The sequence below is a fragment of the Zonotrichia albicollis genome, chromosome 2, assembly GCF_047830755.1.
Source record: "Zonotrichia albicollis isolate bZonAlb1 chromosome 2, bZonAlb1.hap1, whole genome shotgun sequence".
Classification (NCBI taxonomy): Eukaryota; Metazoa; Chordata; class Aves; order Passeriformes; family Passerellidae; genus Zonotrichia; species Zonotrichia albicollis.
The window spans coordinates 43291758-43316677 of NC_133820.1; the positions used below are offsets into that span (position 1 = coordinate 43291758).

The 24920-nt window shown below is 49.2% G+C and overlaps 2 protein-coding genes across 2 annotated transcripts in view; both read left to right on the forward strand.

Annotated features, from left to right (window-relative positions):
- CAPN5 (calpain 5) overlaps nucleotides 1–24920 on the forward strand; it is a 53003-nt gene that overhangs the window by 18505 nt on the left and 9578 nt on the right. Inside the window, exons 3-7 of the mRNA XM_005493154.4 lie at nucleotides 13860–13991; nucleotides 22458–22666; nucleotides 23094–23286; nucleotides 23841–24034; nucleotides 24685–24762. Of these exons, the coding sequence (XP_005493211.2) occupies nucleotides 13860–13991; nucleotides 22458–22666; nucleotides 23094–23286; nucleotides 23841–24034; nucleotides 24685–24762 (806 nt within the window). The remainder of the gene's footprint in view (nucleotides 1–13859; nucleotides 13992–22457; nucleotides 22667–23093; nucleotides 23287–23840; nucleotides 24035–24684; nucleotides 24763–24920) is intronic.
- OMP (olfactory marker protein) lies at nucleotides 16785–19043 on the forward strand. Its single transcript, XM_005493153.4, has one exon. The coding sequence runs from the start codon at nucleotides 17228–17230 to the stop codon at nucleotides 17705–17707; it is 480 nt and encodes a 159-aa protein (XP_005493210.4). The 5' UTR covers nucleotides 16785–17227; the 3' UTR covers nucleotides 17708–19043.

The window sequence follows — 24920 nt, forward strand, 5'->3', positions numbered from 1 at the left end:
TTTCAGAACAAAACAAGTAGTGATACTCCCAGCTTTTGGCAGATGCTGTTTTGGGGATTGCCTTACCAAGAAATGGAATCCCCAGTCCCAGGAATACTGTTTACAGGGAAGGGATGTTGTGCACACACTTTTATCTCTCAGGGCCATGGCCATGGGTTGTTCTGGAGTGTTTGAGGTAAAACTGTGATAAAACATAAGAGCTCATAGTGTCTCTGGCTTTGCTGTGAGAACAGAGTGGGTGGAGAATGGAAATAAATGCTGTCCACTATTAAAAACAACCACTTGCTTTCTCAGAAAAGTTGTCATCTGTGATCTACGGAAAGAAATCAGACTTAGGAGATAAACTGTACCCTGAGAAGCTGTAGCTGCTGTATTCCTGGAAGTGTTCAAGGCCGGGCTGGATGGGCTTTGAGCAATGTGGTCTAATGGAAGGTGTTCCTGGCCACAGCAGGGCGGTCAGAACTAGGTGATCTGGAAGGTCCTTCTGAAGGAAAACCATTCTGTGATTTTTCAGATAAAGCACTTGCATGTGAAAAGCACCCACAGTGAACTCGCTGGGGTACTGGGAATGTGCTTTGGCAGAGGCAGGATCTCATTTCCTCATACTTCCGTGGTGCTAGTACAGATCTAAACAGTTCATCCTCCATGTGTGCATCTCTGCCTCCCCAGCTGTTCTTCCAGCATCCTCCCTGTTCCTCCATGCACTCCCAAAGCTTGAGGCTGCTTTGGCAAAAAAACCCAGCAAAACAACAAAACCGCCAATCTGTGCAGTGCTTTCCCTTTTGTTTGTGTTTTTTCTGGGCAAAGGGGAAAGGGAGAGGATGAGGAACAGCTCTGGTCCCTTCCCTGGTCAGGCTGTTTTGCTTCGACTTCCTCCTGCATCCGGCACTGCAGCCTTTCCTGGAACGGGCTCAGCCTTATTATTTCCAGCAGGGTGTCCTCCCTCCCTCCCTGCTTTCCTTGGCCTCCAGCCCTGCTCTGGATGCCAGATCTTTGCAGAGGGAGCAGCTGTTTGAGCCCTCTAATCGTGTTTTGGCTCCGGTGGTTGTTTGCTGGACGCCTTCGTGATGCAGCCCGGCGAGGCCAGGAAGCCAATTACTGGAGTGCTTCGGAGGGAGGGAAACCACAGCATCAGCCTGGGCAGGGAAGGGGGTCCTGGAGAGCCCTGTCCAGTGAATCCACTTAAAAACAAAGCTGGCTGCTTGTTGCCTTGCCAAAGCAGATTTTGGAGATCACTCAGGCAGCATCAGCAGCTCCTTTTGGCAGCAGCGCTCAGCTGCTGCATTAGAAGTGAAACAGAACTTTTGAGCTTAGCTCAAATCCCAACACCTTGCTTGAAACTTCTTTCCCTTGTGCTCTGTATGCTGCTGTGCAAAGGAGAGGGAAATCTGTGTCCAGCAAGTAGTACCACCGCCAGTGGAAATCTCAGCCTGGTCCTCAAGCTGAGTTTTGCCTACTCCTTTTGGGACAGGAGTGATGGCAGCGCACCTTGGAAGTGAGAGGTTTGGTCTGTGTTTTGGATGAGCTGGTCTGGATGGCTGGGAGGTGGGTAAATAAGAAGGGGTGGCACAAAGATGAGTAGAAGGGGGTGCAGGATGGATGGCAAAAATAAGGGGAGATTTGGGGCATCTGCTGTGTCTGTTGATTCCCTGTGGAAAAAATGATGATGATGTAAGGTAGAAGAGACTCATCTACCCTGTGGGGAAAGAGTTAATCTCTTCTAATCATCACTGTCCCAAGTTCTTTCCTTGGGTACAGAGGGCTTCCATGATGCCATGGGATTGCTGCAGGCTTTGGTTAGGGTCTGTCTTTAACACCTCTGGGCCTTACCCAGGGCTTGTTTTCTCTCTGCAGCAAGAGGGACACTGGGTTCAGGTTCAGCCTGCCAAGCTATGACCTGCTGCTGGGATGGGTCACTAGCCAGGACAAATTTGGGCATCACTGCACCTGTGGGAAGCAAATGAAGCCTGGTGGATGTGGCATCCACAGCTTCTCAGGACAGCCTGGTCCAGTGTCTCACCACTCTCACAAGAAAGAATTTCTTCTTAATACCTAATCTAAATCTACCCTGTTTCACCTTAAAGCCATTCTCCCTTGTCCTGTCATGCAGGATACAGTACATCCATTGTCTCCTGGACTGGATGCTGTTGTCTTTGGAGGAGGTGCTGCAGGATGGGAGAGCATCTCTTAGCTTACATCATGCACAGGTGTGATGTTGAACTGCAGGAGCTGCATGCTCTGGTCCTTCAGCTCTTCCCAGGCAGCAAGGCTGAGCATGGAGATGGTGTTTTCCTCTCTGTTCTGGGAGGCAGGTGGGCTGCTGTGTGCTGAGTGTATTCCTGTCCAAGCAGTGTCACAGTGACTGTGTGGCTCAAGGTCACCTGTGGTCATTGTTGAGCCTGAGCTGCATCCCTGCACTGTGAGCTCAAGCCTGGATGGTTGCAACCACCAGAGAAACTCTCTTGGATGAAGTGTACACCCTCCCAATCTTCAGGGGAAGAGTTTTTTCCTCCATACCTGCTTCTCAGTATTTTTATCTCTCTCCAGTATTTAGTTGCAAGCGCTGAATTAGCTCTGCAGGAATTAATTGTCAGGGGAGATTGTCGCTGATTAAAGAGCATAAAGGTAGATTCTTGCAAAATGGTAATGCTATTATGCCTGGATGAGGGCAATGTCATTTGGAGGGGAAAGCCTGAGAGATTAGTTGTGGGGGAGAAAGACAGGCCAGGTGTTTTGGGAAAAATTATGGAAGCAGGAGATCTTAGGGCACTAGGACCATGGCATTTTCACCCCTAGTATGGCACTGGGGAGACATGCTCTCAGTCACAGCCCTGAGATTTTTTCCCAGACAGACAAGTGTTGCGGTGTGTTGTAATGTCCTGTTTTAGACTTCCGGGTCCCTTCCCAGGTGTGCCCATACCTCTCTCCCTTCCCCCTCGCCCCCGTGCTGAGTGAGTCCTGTCAATCAGGCTTAACGTTCCAGGAAAGTCGTCGTATGGTTGGTCAAGTTCAAAAGATGCCCCTATGCCCAGAGGTCATTGGCCTGTCTAGGTGTCATCTTCCCCTGAGATCCTGCCCCTTCCCTCCCCCTCCCCCGGGAGCTTAAAAAGGTAACAAGACCATGTGCTCGTGATTCTGTTGGAGCTGTTGCCAAGATTCAGACCTCTGTGACCATGGAATAAAACTCTGGATATTAACCCTCCAGCAGAATCCATCTCCTTTTCCTCCTCACCATTGCCTGAAGCCTTCCCTCCTAAGGTAAACGGAGTTCCTAACAAGCCTGGACTTGTTCAGCTGCCCAGCTGCAATCTCCAGCAAGATAAAGGTGTCTCTGGGGTGATACACCACAGTTGCTGCCTTTGGCCTAGCAGCAAGGGTCAGACTGGCCTGGGCACAATCTACCTTGGGATTCGTATTCCAATAGACAAGAGAAATCTTGTTTTAGAAACCAAGACAATAGGATTTTTCAATAGCCATTCCCTGCCTTCCTGGTATATGCGTACTGTGACTTGTGTATCCATTCACAGAACCATAGAATGGTTTGAGTTGGAAGGGATCCTAAAGATCTTCTAGTTCCTTGGCCAGGGACACCTTCCACTAGACCAGGGTGCTCAGAGCCCCATCCAGCCTGGCCTTCAACACTTGCAGAGATGGGGCATCCACAACTTCTGAGGACAGCCTGCTCCAGTGTCTCACCATTCTAACAGGGAAGAGTTACTTCCTAATACCTAATCTAAATCTGCCCTATTTCACCTTAAAGCCATTCTCCCTTGTCCTGTTATGCAGGGTACATTATGTCCATTGTCTCCTGGACTGGATGCTGCTGTCTTTGGCAGAGGTGCTGCAGGATGGGAGAGCATCTCTTACCTCCACTCTTCTTTACATTATTAAGCACTTAGCTCTTTTCTCTTGCTGTATGAGGGTTATACAGTCAATCCCCTTGGGGGTTTCCTGGAAGGGGAAAGGAGTCAATGAACTAATTCACTAAAAGCAGGACCAGCACTTCCCTGCCCACAAGTTTCTGCACTAAAAGGTCCTTTCCCCAGTGTGTAGTGCAGGCTGGGAAGCTGGCAGAAACACAAGAGTGAAGATAATGGGGAGGACAGAGGTTAGGTTCTTGCAGTTCTTTGCTCTCTGAAGTTCACAAGATTTAGCAGAGAGGCACTTACACTGGCAATGGGGTGCAAAAACCTTCTGGTGTCCCACTTGGAGGTGTTTCTTCCAGAAATACTAAAATACTAACTGCTGTGCTCCAGAGGTGTCTTTACTGAGCTTTCTGCAGTGTCTTGGCCTGTCTCTCTCAGTTTTGGTCTCTCCCAAAGAATGCTTGGGGTTAGTGTTGACACTGGGGCTCCTCTGTGCTGCTGGATTGACTGAGGGATCATCTCCTCTGAACAGAGTCAACAGACTATGCCTGGGGTCCATCACAGGGGTTAAAATCCTTCCAGACCTTTGCATTTCTTGTCTTAAGAATTTATGAGCCGCTTGCCTGTTAATTTATCTGCTGTTTTCAGTAAAACTGCAGATGATTGCCAGTCTGGATGTTCCTTGCCAGGAAAAGATTTGATCATCATTTAATGCAATCTCTGAATTGACCTTGTTTTTACATTTTTTAAGCCATTCATAGGCTACTCCATCCCTCAAGGATGGACAAGAGATTCATTGTTCTTATTTGCACTTTTTTTAAAAGGTCTCTGCTCCCATTAGATGTGATGCTGACCCTGGCTGTGTTCCAGCAGGTCTCACCAGATCCTCCCAGGGCCACGGCCTCATGGTGCCAGGCAAGCACACTCTCCCCCTTAGCCCTGGAGGGAACTGGAGTTGATAAGCTGCTTGGCACTAGTGCAGCCTTGGATAAGAAATTTCCAGCCAGTCTGCTCTGTCCTCAGCATCAGAAGGACACAGCCTTAAAAGCAAAAGTGATGGTAAAATTCCTGGATTAGATTCATGGCGTGCTTCTAAGTGCAGCTGCGTGTTGGTGACAAGAAATTACTGTATTGGTAATGAGGAAGAGCAGAATAGCAGAGGGTGTCACAGAAAGGAGTCCTGGCCATTCACTGCCTCTGAGCTCCATGGCAGGGAATGTGCAAATCCTCCCTCCCAGACTGGGCTCTGGGGTTGTGGAGGGGCACATTTGTCCTGTGGAGCAATTGCAGAGCTGCTTGTCACAGAACCACAGAGTGGTTTGGTTTCAAGACCACCTAGTTCCAACCTCCCTGCCATGGGAGAGATATCTTCCACTAGACCTGGTTGCTCAGTGTTAAGGGAACTTCCCTGTGCAGCCATCCAGGAGCCACTCTGGCAGTCACACTCCCCCCACTCGCGCTGGGACCAAGCCCCCTTTGTAGGGTGAGACAGTGGGTGCCCCACTTGGCTCCCTGCACTCATGGTGAGAGCAGGTTTCCTTACTGTGACCCCAGCTTTCCCAGAACAGAGTTTCAGAGATCTGGATCATTAAAACTATTTCATCTTGGTGCAGTGATAGAAAAATAGCCTGAACTGGTGCCTCTGAGGAAGGACCCTGAACAAAGGAAAACCTTATGTTTTTATCCTCTCGCAGTCCAAGCATGGGAATGCCTATAGGGTCTCCTAGTGTCTCCTAGGTCACGAGGGTGGAACACAGGTGCCCTTTGTTCCTTGGTCAGCAGTTCACAGCCTCTTGTCTCAGGCTTGGACTCCCTCTCCCCAGAGCTCACACTGCAGCTGCTCACCAAGATACTGCACTGAATGTGTTCCTCACCACTCAAAGCCCTATCCAACCTGCCCCGGGGATGGGGCATCCACAGCTTGTCTGGGAAACCTGTGCCAGTGCCTCACCATCCTCACAGGAAAGAATTTTTTTCTATTTTCTAACTTAAGCTTGATTTTATTCAGTTTAAAGCCATTCAAGCCATTCCTCCTTGTCCTGTTACTTCATGCACACTGTCCAGCTCTCTTGGAGCTTTTTTAGGCACTGGTGGGAGCTCTAAGGTCTCCTTGGGTCCTTCTTGTCCACAGACTGCACAACTCCAACTCTCTCAGCCTATCTTCATAGCAGAGCTGCTTCAGCATTCCAAGCATCCTCTGGACTTGTTCCAGCAAGCAAGATCCATGTCCTCCATCCCAGAGCTGGATGCAAGCTCTGAATCAGCCAAGGCTTTTAATCTTGGTGCAGGCTGGGAGTTTCTGCACTGCCCGTGAGCTCTAATCTATGAGCCCTCAGAGAGGATGGGATTTTGGGAGAGAGGATGGGATTTTGGGGTGATTTGCCGATGTTAAGGGCAGGTGTTCTTGCTGGAGCAAGTGCCTTTCACTGAAGCTCTTGAAAAGATTTGACCAGGCATGGTGCTGCCTCTTGCAGAAGGAAAATAAAATACAGAGAGTGTAAGTGTGTGTGTGAGTGTGCAATGCGTGAGTTTGTGAGTGAGTGGGTGAGTGTGTGTGAGTGGAAATATAAAACAATGCTTCTTTGGTATTTCTGGATCTTTGTGAAGAAACCACTGCTCAGTGATGCATTGCTCCCAGTCCCCACCCAAGAAGGAAAAGGATGAACAAACCATCTTAATGGAGAGTGGTCATGGGTGGTTAAATTTTGACTGTGGTTTGAAGCAAATGCCACTGACAGAGTTACATAAGAATTAATGTCCCTTCTCCCAGTTAGCAGAAGCTCATGACTCCACATCTCTAGAGGGTGGTTTTTTCATAAAACAGGATTCTGTTTGTAAAGCTACACCCAGTGTATGAATAACCACAATAGGCGTGGGCTGGAAGTAGTTTCTTTAAATGGCTTAAACTCATGATAACCTCATTTTTCATAATCTTTGCATACTCAGGGATTAATTTAGATTGTAGTGAGGTCAAGTCCTGTTTTTGAATGGAGGTGCTATGAATGGGACACAATCACAAACCAAAGGGTATTTCCTTGCCCTGGGAGAAGGAAATGGAGAGAGTATGGCTCAAGGGGTGTGGGAGGTGTCCCCACAGAAAAGCAGTTTGGAGATTTTGATCTGAGATATGCACAATGGAGTGTGGAGGTAGTTTTCTTTTGCAGCTTCCAGTTCTTTTCCCATCAATAACTTGGCTCTTTGGTTAATTAAAAACAAACCAACAAAACCAACAGAAAACCCCTGCACAATTTAGATTTCTAAGTCCTGTTTTAGAAGATTGGCTTTCACTAGGACACAGGATTTGGGGTTCAGGCAGAGCAGCTGCTGAATTATGTTTCTTGGAGGCAGAAACAGTGCAGCTGAGCTCGTGGCCACATCAGCTTGCTCAGGATTTCACTGGCTGGGTTTGGACCATTCCTCCTGAGATACTGAAGTGTTTCACAGCAGGGCTTGCTTGGATAGGCTCCTCCCTTTCCTCCAGCATGGCCTCACCTCTGCATCCTTCAGGGTGGGGACTGATGGCTCAAAAGTGGTGCAAGATGGGGAGCATCCTCAAGGCTCCTGCCTGTGGTGGGTGGTCCCTCACCTGTACCTGCATGCCCGTGATCCTCCAGGTCTGGGGCTTCGTGATTGTAGTTTCATGCCAAGCAGTTCCTCTGCTTGAGGTTAAACCTCACAACTGAAGGTGTTGGAGCAACTGAGAGCATGGTGTGCCATGTGGGAGGGCAAACTTTGGGTGTGGGTATACTTCGAACTCTCAATACTGCCAAACCAGGGTTGCAAGTTGGTTGCCAAAGGTTGCCAAACCAAGGCTGCAAGTCCTTCCCAGGGGAAGGGGGTCAAGGGAGATCTGTAGGAGAGCTTGACTGTGATGGGGGGTGGGGGAGCTTGGGTGAAGGTGGCCAGCAGCACTGTGCTGAGTCAGAGAGGTCTATCTGTCAGAGAGGTTAAACAGCCTTGGGAGCTTACTTCCTTCCTCTTCCTCACATGTCCTCTCACTGCTCTGAGCTTCTCATCCCCCAGTTTGTCAGTGAGCCATGTGAAGACTTTCCTGCTTTGGCAGTGACTTCTGCAGCCCTCAGGGCTCTTGGTGTCCAGGGAGGTTTTTTTCCTTAGTGGCTCTGCCACCAGACAAAAGCAGTTGCTGTGGGAGAGGTGGACTGAGGAGGGCTGTGTCTGGATGAGTGGTGATGCTAAAAGCCAGGCTGTGCCAGCCTCTGCATCAGTCTTGGCTGGGTAGGGACTGAAGAAGTCCTGGGTGGAGTAATGGTGAGACTTCCCAAGAGTGCTTCCCTGGAAAGGGCATGTGGGAGGAATGACAGGTCTGGAGTCTCTGTAGTTGTGCCATTCTCCTTCCAATCCCTCTCCATCTGCTCCTGGGGAAGTGCAGTGCTCTCACAGCCTCTTGTCTCTCCACCTCTCATTGATTTATCCTTTTTTTGGCTGCCTTTGTACTTTGGATACCCGGAAGATAAAACTGCAGAGGGACCTGATAAGGTCCTGCAAACTGACCTTTAGATCTTGTTTGCCTCTGTCCCCGCTCTTCCTGGTGCCAAAACAAGCACTGCCCCCAGTCTTCCTGGTGCCAGAACAAATGCCATTGCATGATGCTGTGATTCACAAACTGAGTCAAGGAGTTTGCGGGGAGCGTGTGTTTTTGGATGCCTCCCTTCACAAGCAAGTCCTGTTTGCTGTGGGTGGAGTGTCCAGTGCCCTGTGCATGGTGTGGGAGCTGATAACAATACAAATGTGTACACACTGAGGTACTGTGAGTGGATGAGCATTAGGGATGCCTGACTGAGGCAATACAAACCCCCACAAACAGTTCTGTAGGGTGTAGATATTCCCAGCCAAGCCTACGCTCCTTCCATGTGTGTGAAGCTGATCTGCCAAGTATATTTTTTTTAGTAGAGCCTGTAGTGACAGGACAAAGGGATAATGGCTTTAAACCAAAAAAGGATGGATCAAAAGTAGATGTTACAACTTAATTTTTTTATTGTGAGGGTGATGAGGCACTGTCACAGGTTGCCCAGAGAAGCTGTGGCTTTCACATCCCTGAAAGTGTTCAAGGTTGGATGAGATTTGAGCAACCAGGTCTAGTGGAAGGTGTCCTTGCCTATGGCAGGGCGTTGGAGAGAAATTATCTTTAAGGTCCCTTCCAACCCAAACCACTCCCTGATTCTATAATCCTATATTAATCCGTCTGAAAGCATAGACACCTGGTATTCTAAATTCACCCTGTTTCCCTTTCCTTTGTCACCCTGGTGCAAATTTTATTAATTCCCCTTTTTTGCAAAATCACATCCCAGTTGCAGATACCTGCAGCAGGGCAACACAGGGACCTTTGTGTCTGCTGTGTCACCACTGCTTACCACGCCTGGGGGCCTCTTGCTCTCTTGTCTGTGTGAGTGACACTTAAGACAGGATCCTTTCGGTTCCCAGTTGCTCAGAAGGGAGGGAGGGAATTCAGCCATGCTAACAGATTATTTTGCTGATTTTACAAGTCTGAGTGAAGGCATTGTTCTGAAACAGCCAGGCTCTGCAATGAAATTAGACTAGTCTGTTCCTTACAAAATCTTGTTAGCAAAAAATGGTCCTGGCATGCAGCAGATGTTGCATCTCCCGTGGTTATTCCTCCTCCTGCCATAGCTTTTCCCTCCCTACATCTGGCTGGATGTGATCCAGATCCCCAGTCAATCTGAATCTCAGAAACCTGCACCAGGAAACATATATGGTAAAACAGTCACCAATTATAAAGCAAATTAGAAAGTGATTTTCTCCTTACAGCCCTGTGTGGAACTGCAGTGGCTGGAGAAGGTGAGGAAGATATTTTCAGCTTTAAATGTATTTGGAAGAAAATTTTGTGCATTTTAGGGAAGTATCCCAAAAGGGAGAGCAGAGGGAAAGACCATGTGCTTTTCGGTGGGAAGCAAAAAGTACAAGATAATTGCTCCGACTGGGTTTTTTTTTTTTTTCCCTTAATGAACTTCAAAAACCGAAAGCCAGAGGGAGCAAACTGTTCCAATCCGGGCTCTCATAAGCCAGACCTCTGCAATCAGCCTCTTATCGACAGGGACCTGCTCTGGCTCTGATTTCCACCTCTGTCCCATATCCATTGGAGGAGGGAGGATATGAATCATCAGAACTTTGAATCACTATTTTGGCCCTCTCCGTGTTATCAATCTGAATCATTCCATAGAACCATCCACACAGGCTTTCTCTAAATTGTGTTTTGTTGCCTGGAGCTTAGCAGGCATTTCAGCAGACAATTTTGGGGAGGGCAGATCCTTTCTGATGATGCTTGGGTTCCTTGTAATAACCATCTCCAGAAGTGTTCAAAGAACATGTAGGTGTGGCACTTGGCAATGTTCTAGTGGTGAACATGGAAATGTTGGATTAATGGTTGGCTTTGGTGATCTTAAGGGCTTTTCCAGCCTCAGTGATTCTTGGGATTTACTCCAAGACAGGTTCTCCTTAGTGGTAAAGAGACATGGATGGCTCCCTTGGCCAAGGTAGAGTTAAGAGCCACACATTAAAACCATTGCTTCCCTGCAGCCATGGCTTTTGCCTTCCCTTCCCTGTTCTGTCCTGCTCTCCATCTGTGTCCAGACCAGGAGCAACCAGGATCAGGCTGTGATAAATGAAGGACAGGATGGAGTTCCTGTCTGCTGGAGCCTCAAGTGGCAAGAGGCAGTTTGAGCTGGTTCTGCAGTGGCTGAAGCCTGAACCCAGAAGGCCCCAGGGTGTGTGTGGGTGTAGATGTTGGTGTGCTGCCCTCCCCTCTCTGGGTCATGGTGCTGGGAGGGTGACGTGCTGTTTGCTGCCTGGATAAATGTTATTGCTCACCTGGATTCTGTCTGCTGCGTGGCAGGGAGGGCAGGAAACCAAGGTTATGACCTTCTCTGGTCTGGGAATCTCCGCTTCTCTCTTCTGTTTGCACATGCAAATCCCAGGCCCTGTAATTCCATCTGGCTGCAGAACAAGCTCCTTATCACTTTCAGCACTTTTCACAGGAAAAGGAGCACTAAATGTTCCAAAGCTTTTCTTGGCTTTTTGACCTAGTTCCCACTGGTATCTTGTCCATCAGCCACTTCTGTACGTAGGCATGGTGCTCCATGGCTCCGACTGTGCTCTGCATCACACACCAGGGCCCCACCGTGCTCCATGCAGTCCTGGGGCATTGCAGCCTGGCTTAAACAGTGCCTTGGTCCTTGGCTCCCACCTCAATACAGCCCGAAAGAATACAGGGAATGTCATCCCAGTGGATTGAGGCCACACAGTCTACACCAGGTATAAAATGTATGAGTGGAAACTCAGCATCTTCCATAGGGACTGAAGAATCCAAGTAATTTACTATTGGTAAGCTCCAGTCTAAGGAATATGGCAGGGGGATTTCTGCTGGGGAGGCTGACCCATGGATGAGACTCATCCTGATAGAATCAGTTCCACAGCATTAGAACAAGGAGGCAATGCTGCCTTCCCCTTTAGAAGGATTGGATATTAGAAAACATTTCATCACTGAAAGGGTGTTCAAGAATTGGAGCAGGGAAGCAGTGGAATCACCATCTCTAGAAATATTCAAGAAAAGTACAGATGTGGTGCTGAGAGACATGGTTTAGTGGTGGGCTTGGCAGTGCTGGGTGAATGGCTGGATTCCATGATCTTAGAGTCTTCTTAATGGTTCTGTGATTTTTCACTCTGGAGAAGAGAAGGCTCAGGGGAATCTTAACAATGTCCATAAATACTGGAGAGCTGGGAATGAAGGAGACAGAGGCAGACTTCTCAGTGGTGCCCAGTGACAGCACAGGAGACAGTGTGTGCAAACTGAAAATCAAGAAATTCCATTTAAGTATGAGAAAAGACTGGATACTGTGAGGGTGGTCCAAAAACTGGCACAGGCTTCCCAGAGAGGTTGCAAAGTCTCCATTCCTGGAGATACTCAAAACCTGACTGAACACAGTCCTGAGCAACCTGCTATAGCTGACCCTGCTTTGATTAGGGGTTGTGGAGTGGATGATATCCAGAAATTCCTTATAACCACATTGATTTGGTGTTTCTGTGCTTAGGATCACTGGGACTGGGCTCAGTCCCAGGGCTTGAGCGTGGTGTATGGGCCTTCTGCAGGGGAGCGTGGTAGCCCAGCTCTGCACTCCAGGGCAGACCTCACTGCAGCTTCTCAGTACTCGAGAGTGGCTTGTAAGAAAGGTGGGGACAAACCTTTTAGCAGGGCCTGTTGAGATGGGACAAGGAGTAGTGGTTTCAAACTGAAGGACAGTTGATTTAGGCTACCTATGAGGAAGAAGTTTTTTACAAAGAGGGTGGTCAGACACCGGCTCAGCTTGCCCAGAGAGGTGAGCGATGTCCCAGCTCCAGGAAACACTCAAGGTCAGCTTGGACTGAGCACTGAATAACCTGATCCAGTTGATGATGTCCTCACTTATTGGAGTAGATAGGCTTTAAGAGATTCCTTCCAACCCAGACCATTTTGTGTCTCTGTTTCTCCCCTGTGTAATACCAAGCAACTCCTTTACTGTAATCCTCATATCCCCCCAAGGGCAGAAGGGGCAGGTGTGGCCCTCAGATGGGATAGATAAAAAGCAGGATCACAAGGAGCAGATCTCACAGACACCCCCAGCAGCGGACACATCCCCAGTGCTGGGAGCTTTCCAGTGCAGGGAAGCAGGAGCTGAGCCCGCTCCTCTCCCATCCCTGTGTGCGCTCAGCGATGCCGAGAGGCGCTGGTGGCTCCTGCCCTCGCTGCTGTCAGCTTGCCTCCCTCTAGCGCTCATCCCAGCATCCTGCACCGCCAGCTTCGGGGATTAGTCCTTTTCCTTGGGTCTCATCCTGGCCAGTTTGTGTCAGGTTAACTTGGAGGTATTTGGTGCTGGCTGGGCTGAGTGGGAATAGCAGGAGGTGCCTATGGTTTCTATCCCTGTGGTGGGGCCTTAGACAACATAATCTAGTGAGTGGGGTCTCTGCATGGAGTGTAGGGTTTGGAACATGATGATCTTTAGAGTCCCTTCCAACCCAAGCCCTTCCATAAATCTATGGACAAGTCCTCATATGCAAAGTCAGGGGGAGGGGGGGCAATTTATTCTGGGTACAACCAGCCTGAAAAATTGGAAGGTGTGGGGGAAGAATAATAATCTGCTTTTCCTTTATCCTCTTCAGCTTAAATGTAATAGCAAAGGGGAAAAGGTTCTTTCAGCTCTTTGTCTGTCCCATCTTCTCCCAGCCTCCAGCTGTATGTGAACTTAGAAACAGGATTGAGCAGGAAAAAATAATTTTTTAAAAAGCAGTGTGTCACCTGAAGCTTGCTCAACACCCTCTGTTATTTAAGTGCTTTCTTGGCCAGGCTCTAAGTGGGAGTGGGAAGCAGGGAGGGCAGCCTGACAGGAGCCAGGCAGAGAAAATCCGATGGTCTTGGTGCATGGTTGGAGGGATGAGCTTACCTCCCTGCTGGCTCCTACCCAAGTTTCTCCATCCGTGGTTCTGTGCACAATCCACCATCCTGGTTTTGGTGGCAGAATGAGTATTTAATCCTTCTGGCTCAGCTACAAAGCTTTTGGCTCACCAATTTTTTTTTATCTGCTGTGCTAGGATCTGGAAGAGCAGATCCTTCACTCTTTGTAAAGCAGTCACAGAAAGTGTCCACTGAAAGAGGAGGCTTAGAAGGGCAGTAATATATATATTACTATAAACTATAAAACTATACCATTATCAACAGGGATAATTATGACAAAGCTGCCCTGGTGCTGGGACAGAATGGGGAGTAGGTCTTGTGATGCTGCCCATGTCCTGGTGGGAGGAGCAGGCAGGGCAGGGTCCTTCTGCCACCAGCCTGATGAGCAAGGCCAGCAGAGAGCTGCAGGTCAGGTTTGCATGGAGTCTGAAGAAGAGAGGAAGTGACTTTCCTTTGCCAAGAATCCCCAGTCCTGATTTCCCTGTATTTCCCTGTCTGTTCACTGAGACAGTTTTTCTCCTGTCCCACAGGAAATCTGCAATGATCCACATCTCTTTGTGGATGGGATCAGCTCCCATGACTTGCACCAGGGCCAGGTTGGGAACTGCTGGTTCGTGGCTGCCTGCTCCTCCCTGGCGTCCCGGGAGTCTCTGTGGCAGAAGGTGAGTGATTCCCCATGCCAGGGGAGAGCCTGTCACCACCTTGGCTTCGCATTGTGTTTGTCCAGGTCAAAAACTGGTTCTCAGAGATGCCTCATGTCCTGAAAAGCTGATAATGTGCAAAAATCTCCCTTAAAAGACTGTCTTGCAAAGGACATTGGTCATCGTGACTGCAGTCACCACACTCCAAACAAAGCCTTGGCCAGTCTCTCCTTAACTAAGTGGATCAAATCCCATTCTGTTTTTCAGATCCCAAATTTGACCCTTTGAATACCAAAATAATCCAAAAATTAACAAGAACAAAATTCAGGATGCTCCGCTGCAGCATTAGGCCCTGTTTCCCTTGTTCCCATGGTGTCCCCTCTCTTTGGCTGTTTACTGTGTCCCACCTTGGCAGTGAGACACCTCATGCTGGGGCAGGAAGGTTGATTTCAGGCTGTTAGCATCTCTCCCAAGTCACTGCTTGCCAAAGCACCCATCCCTGGCCTGTCCCATGGCTGCATGTCGCCATGAGTGTTCCTTCAAGTGTCGGGTGCAAGGGGAATGTCCTGTGTGCCAGAAAGCCACCAAGGAGCTGCAGCAGGGCAAGGGGCTGCAGGCCTGGGGAGCAAGCAGAGAGGTACAGGGGGAGGGAGGTGCTCAGTGCCACATCCTTGGACAGTCTGTGCCCATCTCCTTCATGGCCTCAGCTGCGCGAGATGTCAGCCCTGTGAAAGCCAAGGCAGGGGGACTTCAGCCTCTGGTGCAGGTGTGTGTCATCATAGGGCAAGAGACCAGCAAGTTGCAAGCAGCTTTTCCCAGATTTTACTGTAAAAGGCAGCCAGTGTGTGCAGGCTGCACCACCTCCTTCACCCACAGCTCCTACAGCCTTCCTCCACCCCACACCTTTACATCTGCCCTGGGTATTGTGGTTCTTCCAGTTTCTGCTTCCTGTGGTGAGCATGAACACCAGGCTCAGGGATTTCTTGCAGCATCCCCATTTTTTATTAAAATCGAGGGTTTTATTTATATGTGAGCAGGATAGCTGTTGTTGCCTTCTAGATAAGCAGTATGATTTCCTGCCGTGGTGGCTGTGGTGTCTGCTGTGGCTCTCATCACAAGGGTGATGCACAGGGTTGTTTAGCTTGTTCTTCACCATCAACACCCCCAAGGGTGAGTGGCAAGTTGTCATCCTTCCTCACCATTCACTTCCAGCTCTGCCCTGGGAAAAGCCAACCAAACAGAGGCTGGGTCCCTTTGGACACTTCATTATTTCAGTTTGCCGGGCCCTGCTTTTCCTCCCTTGGTAATTTGGCTGTGGGTGTTTGTGACTTCTCATTTTCCATTACTTTAACTCTCAGAGGCTTTTTTTGCCTGCCTTCTCTTTCAGAAAGGTTTGATTTATAGAATTATAAAGGTTGGAAGGGACCCTAATGATCATTCAATTCCAGCTCCCCTGCCACTGGCAGGGACACTTTTCACTAGACCAGGTTGCTCAAAGCCCCATCCAACCTGACCTTGAACACTTCCAGGTATGGGGCATCCACAAATTCTGTGAGCCACTTGTGTCAGTGTCTCACCATGCTCACAGTAAATAATTTCTTATTTGCTGAAGATCTCAGAGACAGAAATAATGGGCCCCTTAGTCCTAAGTGTGATTGCACATGCAATGTTATCACATGTTGCGATAACATTGCTGGACACCAAAATGTCTCTATTTGGGGTCTGGCAAAAGCTGAGAGATGCTGATGCAGGCTTTAGTATCTCTGAAATATCAGCCCAGGAATTTTGGCCCAGATCACCCATGGCTACTAGAAAATGTGTTCCTGGTGTACACCAGGATGTAACATAGGCTCTGCATGTCCCTTGCTCCATTCCACTCAGTGAAACTATCTCTCTTAGGCATGGAGAGGGGTAATACCTTCAAGAAAATAAGGCAGGCCAGCACATCCCTGTGGATCCTAGGGGACTATTTTATTCAAATGTTTTCTTCCACCTTGCTTTCTCCATGCCCCTGCTTCCCATTATGCCTGCATGGTGTGAATCACTGAGTGGGAATGGAATTTAGGTGCTGGAATTTAGTTGAGAGCTGTTTTCTAACTTTCTGAGTCTTGGATGATCCTACATGGCTCTAGGTGTGATGTGGCTCAGTAACACCCTTTCTATGACCCTTCAGATGTGTCTAGCTTTTATGAAAAGAAATGGAGACATTAAAATGAGGGGCAAAACCATGCCAGGATGCTGGTGCTGATTTGCTGCTGCAGGAGCAGTGTGGTGTCTGGTTCCTGCCAGCTGTGCCATGTAGAAAAGGGCATGATGGTCATGTTAGTTTGCTGTTCATTGACTTATAGTCAGTTTGTCCCTTGGGACCCTCGTGTCTTTTTCTGGATGTCACAGCCTGATGGAGGCCACCAAAATGGTCAGGAGGAAAGTGGGTTTGTACATCCAGGAGGAGAGAAGGTAAAAGGAGAGCTTATTGCTGTGTGTAGCTACTTGATTGTAGAATCACAGAATGGTTTGCCTTGGAAGGAACCTTTAAAGGTCATCTAGCTCCATCCCTCCTGCCATGAGCAGAAACACCTTACACTGGACCTTGTTGCTCAGAGCTCCATCCTGCCTGGATAGGGGAGTGTGGACAAGATGGAGCCAGGATCTTGTGGGGATGCACAGCCAGAGGACAAAGGACAGCAGCACAAGCTGCAGCTTATCTACTGCATGAGCTCAGTCAGACCCTGGAAGAGGGCCCACGGAGGCTGTGGGACCTCTCTCCATGGAGATACTCAAAGATGGACTGGATGAAGCTCAGGGAAACATGACTGATTTAACTCTGAAGTAAGTCCTGCTTTGAGCAGTAACTTGGACCAGACTCCTCCAGGGTCTCATTCCAGCCTGAGTTAGCCCTGAACCTACACTCAGAGAAAACCACTACCACTCATCCCTCCCAAGGTGGCATCCCTGGCTTTGTTTTGGGCTAATGAGCCATGCTTGTCAGGGAGGTTACCGGGGAGGCTGACATGAGACATCCCTTCCCTGTAGATTATCGTGCACAGCAGCACCAACAGCTCTGGATCTGCAGATGAGTCGGGAGGCGCTCAGGGGAAGCCCCAGGGGTGTTTTGCGTCACTGGGCCAGGTTGCCTAGCACTGCTGCGACTGTGGAGAAGGGACACCAGCTCCAGGGGCCTGTCTGATCCTTCCCCGTGCGTGTCCCGTTTGAGAGCCACGCGCTGCTGAGGACGGAGCAGAGGAGCAGCCAGGGTGATGGCGGCTGGGGCAGAGACGCTGGAGCTGCCCTTCACCTGCGACGAGCAGCTGACGCGGCGCATGCGGCTGCGGTTCCAGAGCCTGCAGCAAAGGAACATGAGGGCCCAGGACGGGGAGAGGCTGCTGCACCCCAATGAGCACATCTTCCGAGTGGATTTCATCCAGCAGCACCAGCTGCGCTTCCTCCGCTGGGACGTTCAGCTGGAGAGACCCGGCAAGGTCACGGTGACGGGCACCTCCCAGCTCTGGACTCCTGACCTCACCCACCTGATGAACCGGCAGCTGCTGGAGCCAGTGGGAATCTTCTGGAAGAAGCCGGGGACCGAGGAGGTGGAGTGCAATGAGGCAGATGCCCAGGAGTTTGGGGAGAGGATAGCAGAGCTAGCCCAGATCCGCAAGGTTATGTATTTTCTCCTCACTTTCACTGGCAGCCTCGAACCAGCTCAGCTGAAAGGCTCCATTGTTTTTAAAGCCTGATCCCCTCTTGCTCAGCTTTTCTCCTTCCAGCTTTGTTTCTTTCAGTTCAGTTCTTTGTTCCATTTTTGCATCTGTTTTTTTTTATTTTTTTCTTTTTAATGAGAGCCAGCACTGTGGTAAAGCAGAGAACAGCTCAGTGCTGCTGGAGCCCCTTAGCCCTGTGAAATATTCCCCAAATGTGCTGCCCTCTGTCTAAATGATGAGGAGAAGGGGACCATGAGCTTGCTGCTGCATTTGCCTGGAGTATAAGACTATGTGCTTGTGAATTCATCAGGGATTCATACAGGATCTTACTGGCTTGGAAATACAAGGCTGCCCTAAATCCTCTCACTGTAGCAACTGCACACCAAAAACCCACTGGAAAAATGAGTAATTGCCATACCAGAAACCATCAGAGACCCCTGGAGAGAGCCCTGCTTTCCAGTTTCCATCCTAGCCATTGTTTGTGATGGAGTTCCTCTCCTTGCAAGGTGCTGAGTGCTTACAGGCTCTGATGACTTGTGCTGCTGCTGTGGCTGCTTGGAGTCTCTGAAGACCAGTCCCATGGAGAATCCACCTTGCTGTGAAGCTGAAGTACATACACCTGGACTCACTCAATGTGTTCTGCAGATTGTAAACCCACTGGACTAATGGGGAGGTTGGACCAGCCTTTTCTGACCACTGCCACCATTTCTTGCGGGGGGAGGGTGGAATTTGTTGGTCCAAGATGGATGGAGCAGGTGTGTGTGTGTGTGGGGGCTGAGCCAGCAGCTCAGAGCGGCCTAGGCCAGCAATGAGTCCTCTGCAGCACAGCTAATTTGTGCTTTGTTCTGTCCTTAAAGCATCCATGGAAATATTTACTCTGAAGTGTCTACAGAGAGCCGTGAGGCTGCAGAGCACTTTGCAAGCCACAGAGCAGGAACCTGCTGCTTCTGTCCCTGAAAACACAGGGAAGGGTGACCAGGGGAGCAGAGGGGAGTGATACATTTATAAGTATTGGAACAGGAGAGTGTTTTTGCCCAGTTTGCCCATGATTGCAAGTAAACTGCTAAGTTTGGATGTTTCCTTTTCTTCCACCAAAAAATGGAGAGTACTTCAATGAAGCTTCTTGAGACACACAGATTTAAAAGTCCCTTGAAAGAACTAAGTTGTCACAGTTGGTCCTCTGCTCAGATTGCACTCCAGCATGTGTGAGTACTCCTCAAGGGGTGACCTGACATCCTCCAAAAATGAGTAAGAAGAGAGCAGTGGTGGGAAAGCCAGGGCAAGGTGACTTTGTACGTGTGGCCTGCGGACTTATGCAGACCAGCCCCAAAAAGAGTCCAACCTCTTCTCCAAAACCTCCGGAGATGCAGACCCTATGCATTCCCCAGCCCAACAACTGTGTATAAAATGGCATGCACAAGTTATGCCAGGCAGAGAGGAGAAAGACAGCAGATCAGCTGCTGGCTGGAGAGATGGTGGGAGCTCTGAGTCTTGCCCAAAACCAAGGCCCAGCAACCACCAAATCCTACAGCCATGCCATGGCCATTGCCAGACAAGTTGATATCTTTGTTTAGACCCGAAGAAATGCTGGGCTCGGTGAGTAAAGTGGATGCATCCCTGCTTGGCCAAACACCCTCTAGGGTCCTAGCAGACTTTGCCATAGAACACCTCTCCTTGTTCATCCCAGAGCAAAGTTCCTGACTACAAACCACTGTAGACCAAATAACAGGAGCCACTGGCAACGCCCAAAGGGGTTATTGCATGCTAAGTCTCACAATATGCCATTGCTACGTTGCTAGGGTAGAGTTCTTGGTGCAGATATTTCACTGGGTATTGGTGTACCACAGTAAATAAAAGCCTGGACAATGGGTTCCCCTTAAGGACTGAGGCTGTTTGTGTCTTCTTCATGCTCCTTTTGGCAGCTGCCCTAATCCTGCACACAATCAAGCACCGAATTTCAGCTCAATATTGGTATTCTTGAGCCCCTTTTAACTTCCTGTAAGATGTAAGATGAACATTTACTTTCTTCTCTGAAAGGCTTCATGGAGTATTGAGCAGATATTTTGTGGTCAAGAGGGAGTTGAAGCTGGGCATAGAAGGGGAAATGATTCTCAGGTGGATCCTTGTTTCCTTCAGAACTGGGGAAAGAGTGAGGGGACCAGTGTGACCTCTCTGCTGCAGGGAAGATGAGCCTCTTTTTACCCGTCACTGAAACTATCCCTACACAGTTTCAGCATCCCATAAAGACTTTGAGATACATCACCCTGTCCCATCTCCCAGGGCAATTTCATCCCAGTTTGTACCACAGCCCAGCAGAGTGGTACAGCTGGGTGCCTCTCTCCTTATTCTGAACTGGCAAGTTCCCAGCACAAAGCGTGGAGAACTTGGCTTGTACCAATTTCTCCTTCTAGTCAGGGAGGTTTTTTTCCAGGGTCACAGATTCCCTTTCTTTTAATTAGCCGCTCTCACCTTTCTTAAGAAAATTGAAAAAAGCCCTAAATCAGCTTAGGGAGGTGAACCTGGCATTTTTGAGCTCCCAGTTTACCCATCCTGAACCCTTTCACTGTAAATTTGTTGCACTAAATGGTGTTGCAGCTCCAGAATTTGTGAACCCCTAAGGAAAAGGCAGCACAGCTGGGTGAAGGAGAAGAATGTGGTTTGCACTACCGCAGTGTAGCACAACCAAGCTGAGTGCAGGACTTCTTGGGATCCTGGGATGGGTGGTCCATGGCCACACTCTCCAGCAGGGAACACCTGTGGAGATCAGACTCCTCTCATTTCCTCCTGGGTCAGTGTAGAAATACAACCAGTCCTTGCTCCTGGACCCTGCTCTGGATGAAGGCTGACCATTTTTGCTGCCTTCAGTGTTGGAGGGTGCTCCCAGAGCTGTTCCCAAGGGAAGAAATGAGTGGGATGGTGGGGACCTGTGTGTCCTGCCACCAGTGACAGTAGGAGCAAGCCTCAGACCCAGCCAGCTGGAAGCTGTCACTCCCAGCTCTGGCACACAAGCTGCCTCTGATCAATGCTGGGATCATTTCTAAGCCCGCATTAATAGCGAGTTGATTATCACAACTACTCCCTATGACAATTCATTAGGATGAGCTCCAGTCAGGAGGGAATCCGTGGGCACTGATGGAGGGCTGGCTGACCTCTCCTGGCAGTCTCCAGAGAGGACTCTGGGACACAGTTGTTAGCACTCCTATAAAGCACCAAACCCTCCAAATGTGGCTCTGTTTCATGGCTTTGTCTGCTCTGCTTCTATTGATCCATATGACTAAAGAGTGGTTGTGAGCTTGCAGGGCTGATGGCATCATTAATATTTCAGTGTGGGAGCAATAAGAGCCCTGGACTAGATCATTGCTGGTAGCTAAGGAGTCAGGGGGCTCTTCAGAGGGAATTCTCTGCACAATTCCTGCTTTGTGACAGCAGACAAAAAAACAGAAAAAAGACCCCAACCAAACAAAAACCAAACAAACAACAACAAAAACAAAGCAGCTCTGTCAGCTGGACAAGGGTAGACAGTAAAGGTGGTTTCATCACCTTTGTGACTTCTTGTGAGGCTCTTTTCATGCAATGTAGCTGTGTCCTCTCCTATCCCATCCCCTCAGCTCTCCACAGAAAAGGGATTATTTGGTGTATTGGAACACAATAACATGATGCATGCTTGCATGGACACTTTGGGATTTTTTATCACTGAGCTCGTGTTCCTTTGGCAGCAGGTAAGTGGAGTAGCAGGGGTGTGGACAGTCAGTCAGCTCACTGCTGCTGTGTAAGTCAGTCCTTGTCAGCCATCAGCTGCAGTAACCACAGTGGCCTCACAGCCCGCCCTGGCCATGCAGTAAAACCACACTGCCTCCAGCCTCAGCAAAAGCTAAACTGTGGTGTGGTGTTGCCTTGCCTTGTGCCTCTGTATCCTGGTTCCAAACTAGATGCAGATCCCCCTGCATGTACCCTCTGTGCCTGGCTGTTGGGTGTGTTCTGTCCCAGCTGTTGGGTGAATTTTCTATCCAAAGCAGAGCTGGTGGTGCCTGCAGCCGTGACGGGCTGCGGACTTTGGCAGTTCCCCTTTGCCTGTGCCTGTCCTGCTGGCAGTGACACCAAATCTGTGCCTCCTCTGACCCTTCTAGGGCTTCTTTCAACTCAGGCCTTCTTTTCTATTTTTCATCAAATCACCTCCCTGTGCTTGCCTGGGTGAATTTGGTAGGTCTTGACAGGAAAGAATGGAGACCTTGAGGGAATGGGGATCCTGCTTTTCCCACTTTTACTTAACTGAGTAGGCTCATGCAGAGTATCTGCTGCATGTGTCTTTGTTGGCACTAGGTAGATGAATACTACACTTGTTCTTGGGCCAGTCAAGTCACACTAGAATCAAGCAGGAGAATCAAAGAAGGTGCCCTTTGTTAGTGGTACCCTACTGACACTAAAAAAACCAAAAGACATGGTCATAAAAATAACCATCCCTGGTTAGGCAAAGAACTCATCTGCTCCAGTAGCCTCTCTACAGAAATAGATGGCAGCAGATTCCCGGATAGGGTTATAAGAAAGAGGACAAAGGTCTTTAACTCCACCTTCCAAGGGACAGTGAAGTCTAAGCTATTCCAGTACATGTTAATCTAGTCTGCATTGGCAGAATCAGGTCCAAAATCTGGCCCCAGCAGACTGTAAGCAAGTCCATCCCCCTCATATTCTTCCTTGTCTTTGATATTGTCTGCATTAGTGCCAGGATGAGAGTCAATCCCAGCAAAAAAAAGGAATAATTTGAGTATGTGTGCCTCTTCTTTTGCAGGTCATCCCAGACTGGAAGGAGCAGGAGTGGAACCCTGAGAAGCCCGAGAGCTACGTGGGGATCTTCCACTTCCAGTTCTGGCGTTTTGGTCAGTGGCTGGATGTGGTGATTGATGACCGCCTGCCCACACTCCACAATCAGCTCATCTACTGCCACTCCAACTCCAGGAATGAGTTCTGGTGTGCCTTGGTGGAGAAAGCTTATGCCAAGTAGGTACCCAGGTAGTTGCAGGATAAAGTGGGACCTGGGCTCTCTGATTTTTCTCTCTGTTCATTCACCAGCTAGTTTGCAGCAGTGGAAACAACATCTTTGCTGTGGAGAAGTAGTACATGACTCAAACAGACAAACACCGAGGAAAAAAACCCTTCTGTAGCCCTAATTTACCCTCAAAGCAAAACACCCTTCAATGTTTCTTTAAGTAACACCTATTCTAGAGATTTGAAGTTCCTTTTACATTGGTCCTATGACAGCAAGAGTGCAGCAAGGAATGTGGGTCCTATTTTTTCACCCTAGTTTTCTGTCCTCTCCTGCTTGAAGTTCAACTGCAAATCTCCATTCTTGAGGTTGCCCAAGAATTGTTTCCGACCCCTTAAAATGTCAGGCCAGTGTTGTGCCATCCCTGCCACCCTCTTTCAGGTTGTCAGGCTGTTACGAGGCGCTGGATGGAGGCAACACAGCTGATGCCCTGGTGGATTTCACTGGTGGGGTCTCTGAGCCTATCGACCTGACCGAAGGGGACTACATCGCTGATGAAGCCAAGCGCAACCTCCTCTTTGAGCGCGTGTTGAAGGTGCACAACAGGGGAGGCCTCATCAGCTGCTCCATCAAAGTAAGCAACATTGCCAGTATAGCCACAGTGCTGTGGGAATAGGTGTTTTAGGATGCAGTTGTTTTACACAGTTAGAAACTTCTAAATTAGATCAGATAAATTGTGGCCAAGGGTTCCCGCTTCTGGGAGCTGGCAAAAAGGAATCCTGAATGTCAACCCTCTTTATTCTTTGTTGCTATGTCCAAGAGCCCAGATTCATCCTAGCACTCTTTAAAGGCTAGGAGGGGATCCACTCCAGGGAAAGGCATTTTGGTGTCTGCATCTGGGCATCTTTACAAATGCTGGTTTCCAAACCTCCCAGTATAAGCAGTATATGAGCTTTATCAGTTGCCAGTGTGGGAGCTCAGAGACCTCATGACGCAAATGAAGAAAAGGGGGGATGCAGCACATAAAATGGCATCTGAGATGTGCCAGCTGGCTTTCTCCCTGACTGTTGATGCTCTTCTTTTTGGCTTAAAGAAACGTGCAAGGAAATCTGAGTTGTTTTCTTTCCTAGCCCCCGCAGAGATGGTCATGTCCCCCTGGTCTGAGCACTGTCTGTGTCCCCCTGCCAGGCCACGTCAGCAGCTGACATGGAGGCTCGCCTGGCCTGCGGACTGGTGAAGGGCCACGCGTATGCGGTGACGGACGTGCGGAAGGTCCGTCTGGGCCACGGCCTTCTGTCCTTCTTCAAGTCGGAGAAGCTGGACATGATCCGCATGCGCAACCCGTGGGGCGAGCGGGAATGGAACGGCCCTTGGAGTGACACGTGAGTTGGGATGGACGGCTGGTTTCAGTGGGAAATTCTTCCCTGTGAGGGTGGTGAGGAACTGGCACAGTTCCACAGACAAGCTGTGGATGCTCCATCCCTGGAAGTGTTCAAGGCGAAGTTGGATGGGGCTTTGAGTGATTTGGTCTAGTGGTAGGTTCCCCTACTCATAACAGGGCAGTTAGAATGAGATCATATTTAAGGTCATTTCCAACTGAAACCATTCTGTGATTCTATGATTCCATGATGTTCATACTAGTGAAGGATGTGCATAGGTCAGCTTTGTGCTCCCAGTCTTATTCCAGCAAAACAAGCACCCAACAGAATCAGCCTCTGTCACCACTGACTGCTGTGATGGCTGGGGATGAGATGAGAACCAAGGGCTGGTGCAGCCAGAGCCTTTGGCCACAGTCAAATTTGTTATCTTTATGGATAGGGCTGTGATGGTACTGGCCAAATAAAACCCTGCCAGACTGGATTCAACTCCACTGGTCAGGAAGAAGTTGGAGTTCCAAGCCATGCTGCACTTCCCATGTGTTTGGCAGATGACCTAACCAGAGCAGCATGGGGACTGGCTTTATACAGTCCTTGTGCCTCAAATTCTTGCGTGTCCCTTACCTCTGAGTAATGATCCTGGTCTCTTCCCACAGCTCTGAGGAGTGGCAGAAAGTGAGTAAAAGTGAGAGGGAGAAGATGGGAATGACAGTGGAAGATGATGGAGAGTTCTGGTGAGTCCCTCCTGGGTTTGTCACTACGGGCCATGCTCACAGCATCCTCCCACCTCATGGAGCATGTACATCTTTTCCATGCATACAGCTAGCTAGAGAAAACAGGCTTCCAAGGCGTAGGATCTCTAGTGAAGCTCCCTCCTTGAGCCCATGGGTGT

What these genes read in the sequence shown, in the direction of transcription:
- OMP (XM_005493153.4), top strand. Translation starts at nt 17,228, where the DNA reads ATGGCGGCTGGGGCAGAGACGCTGGAGCTGCCCTTCACCTGCGACGAG.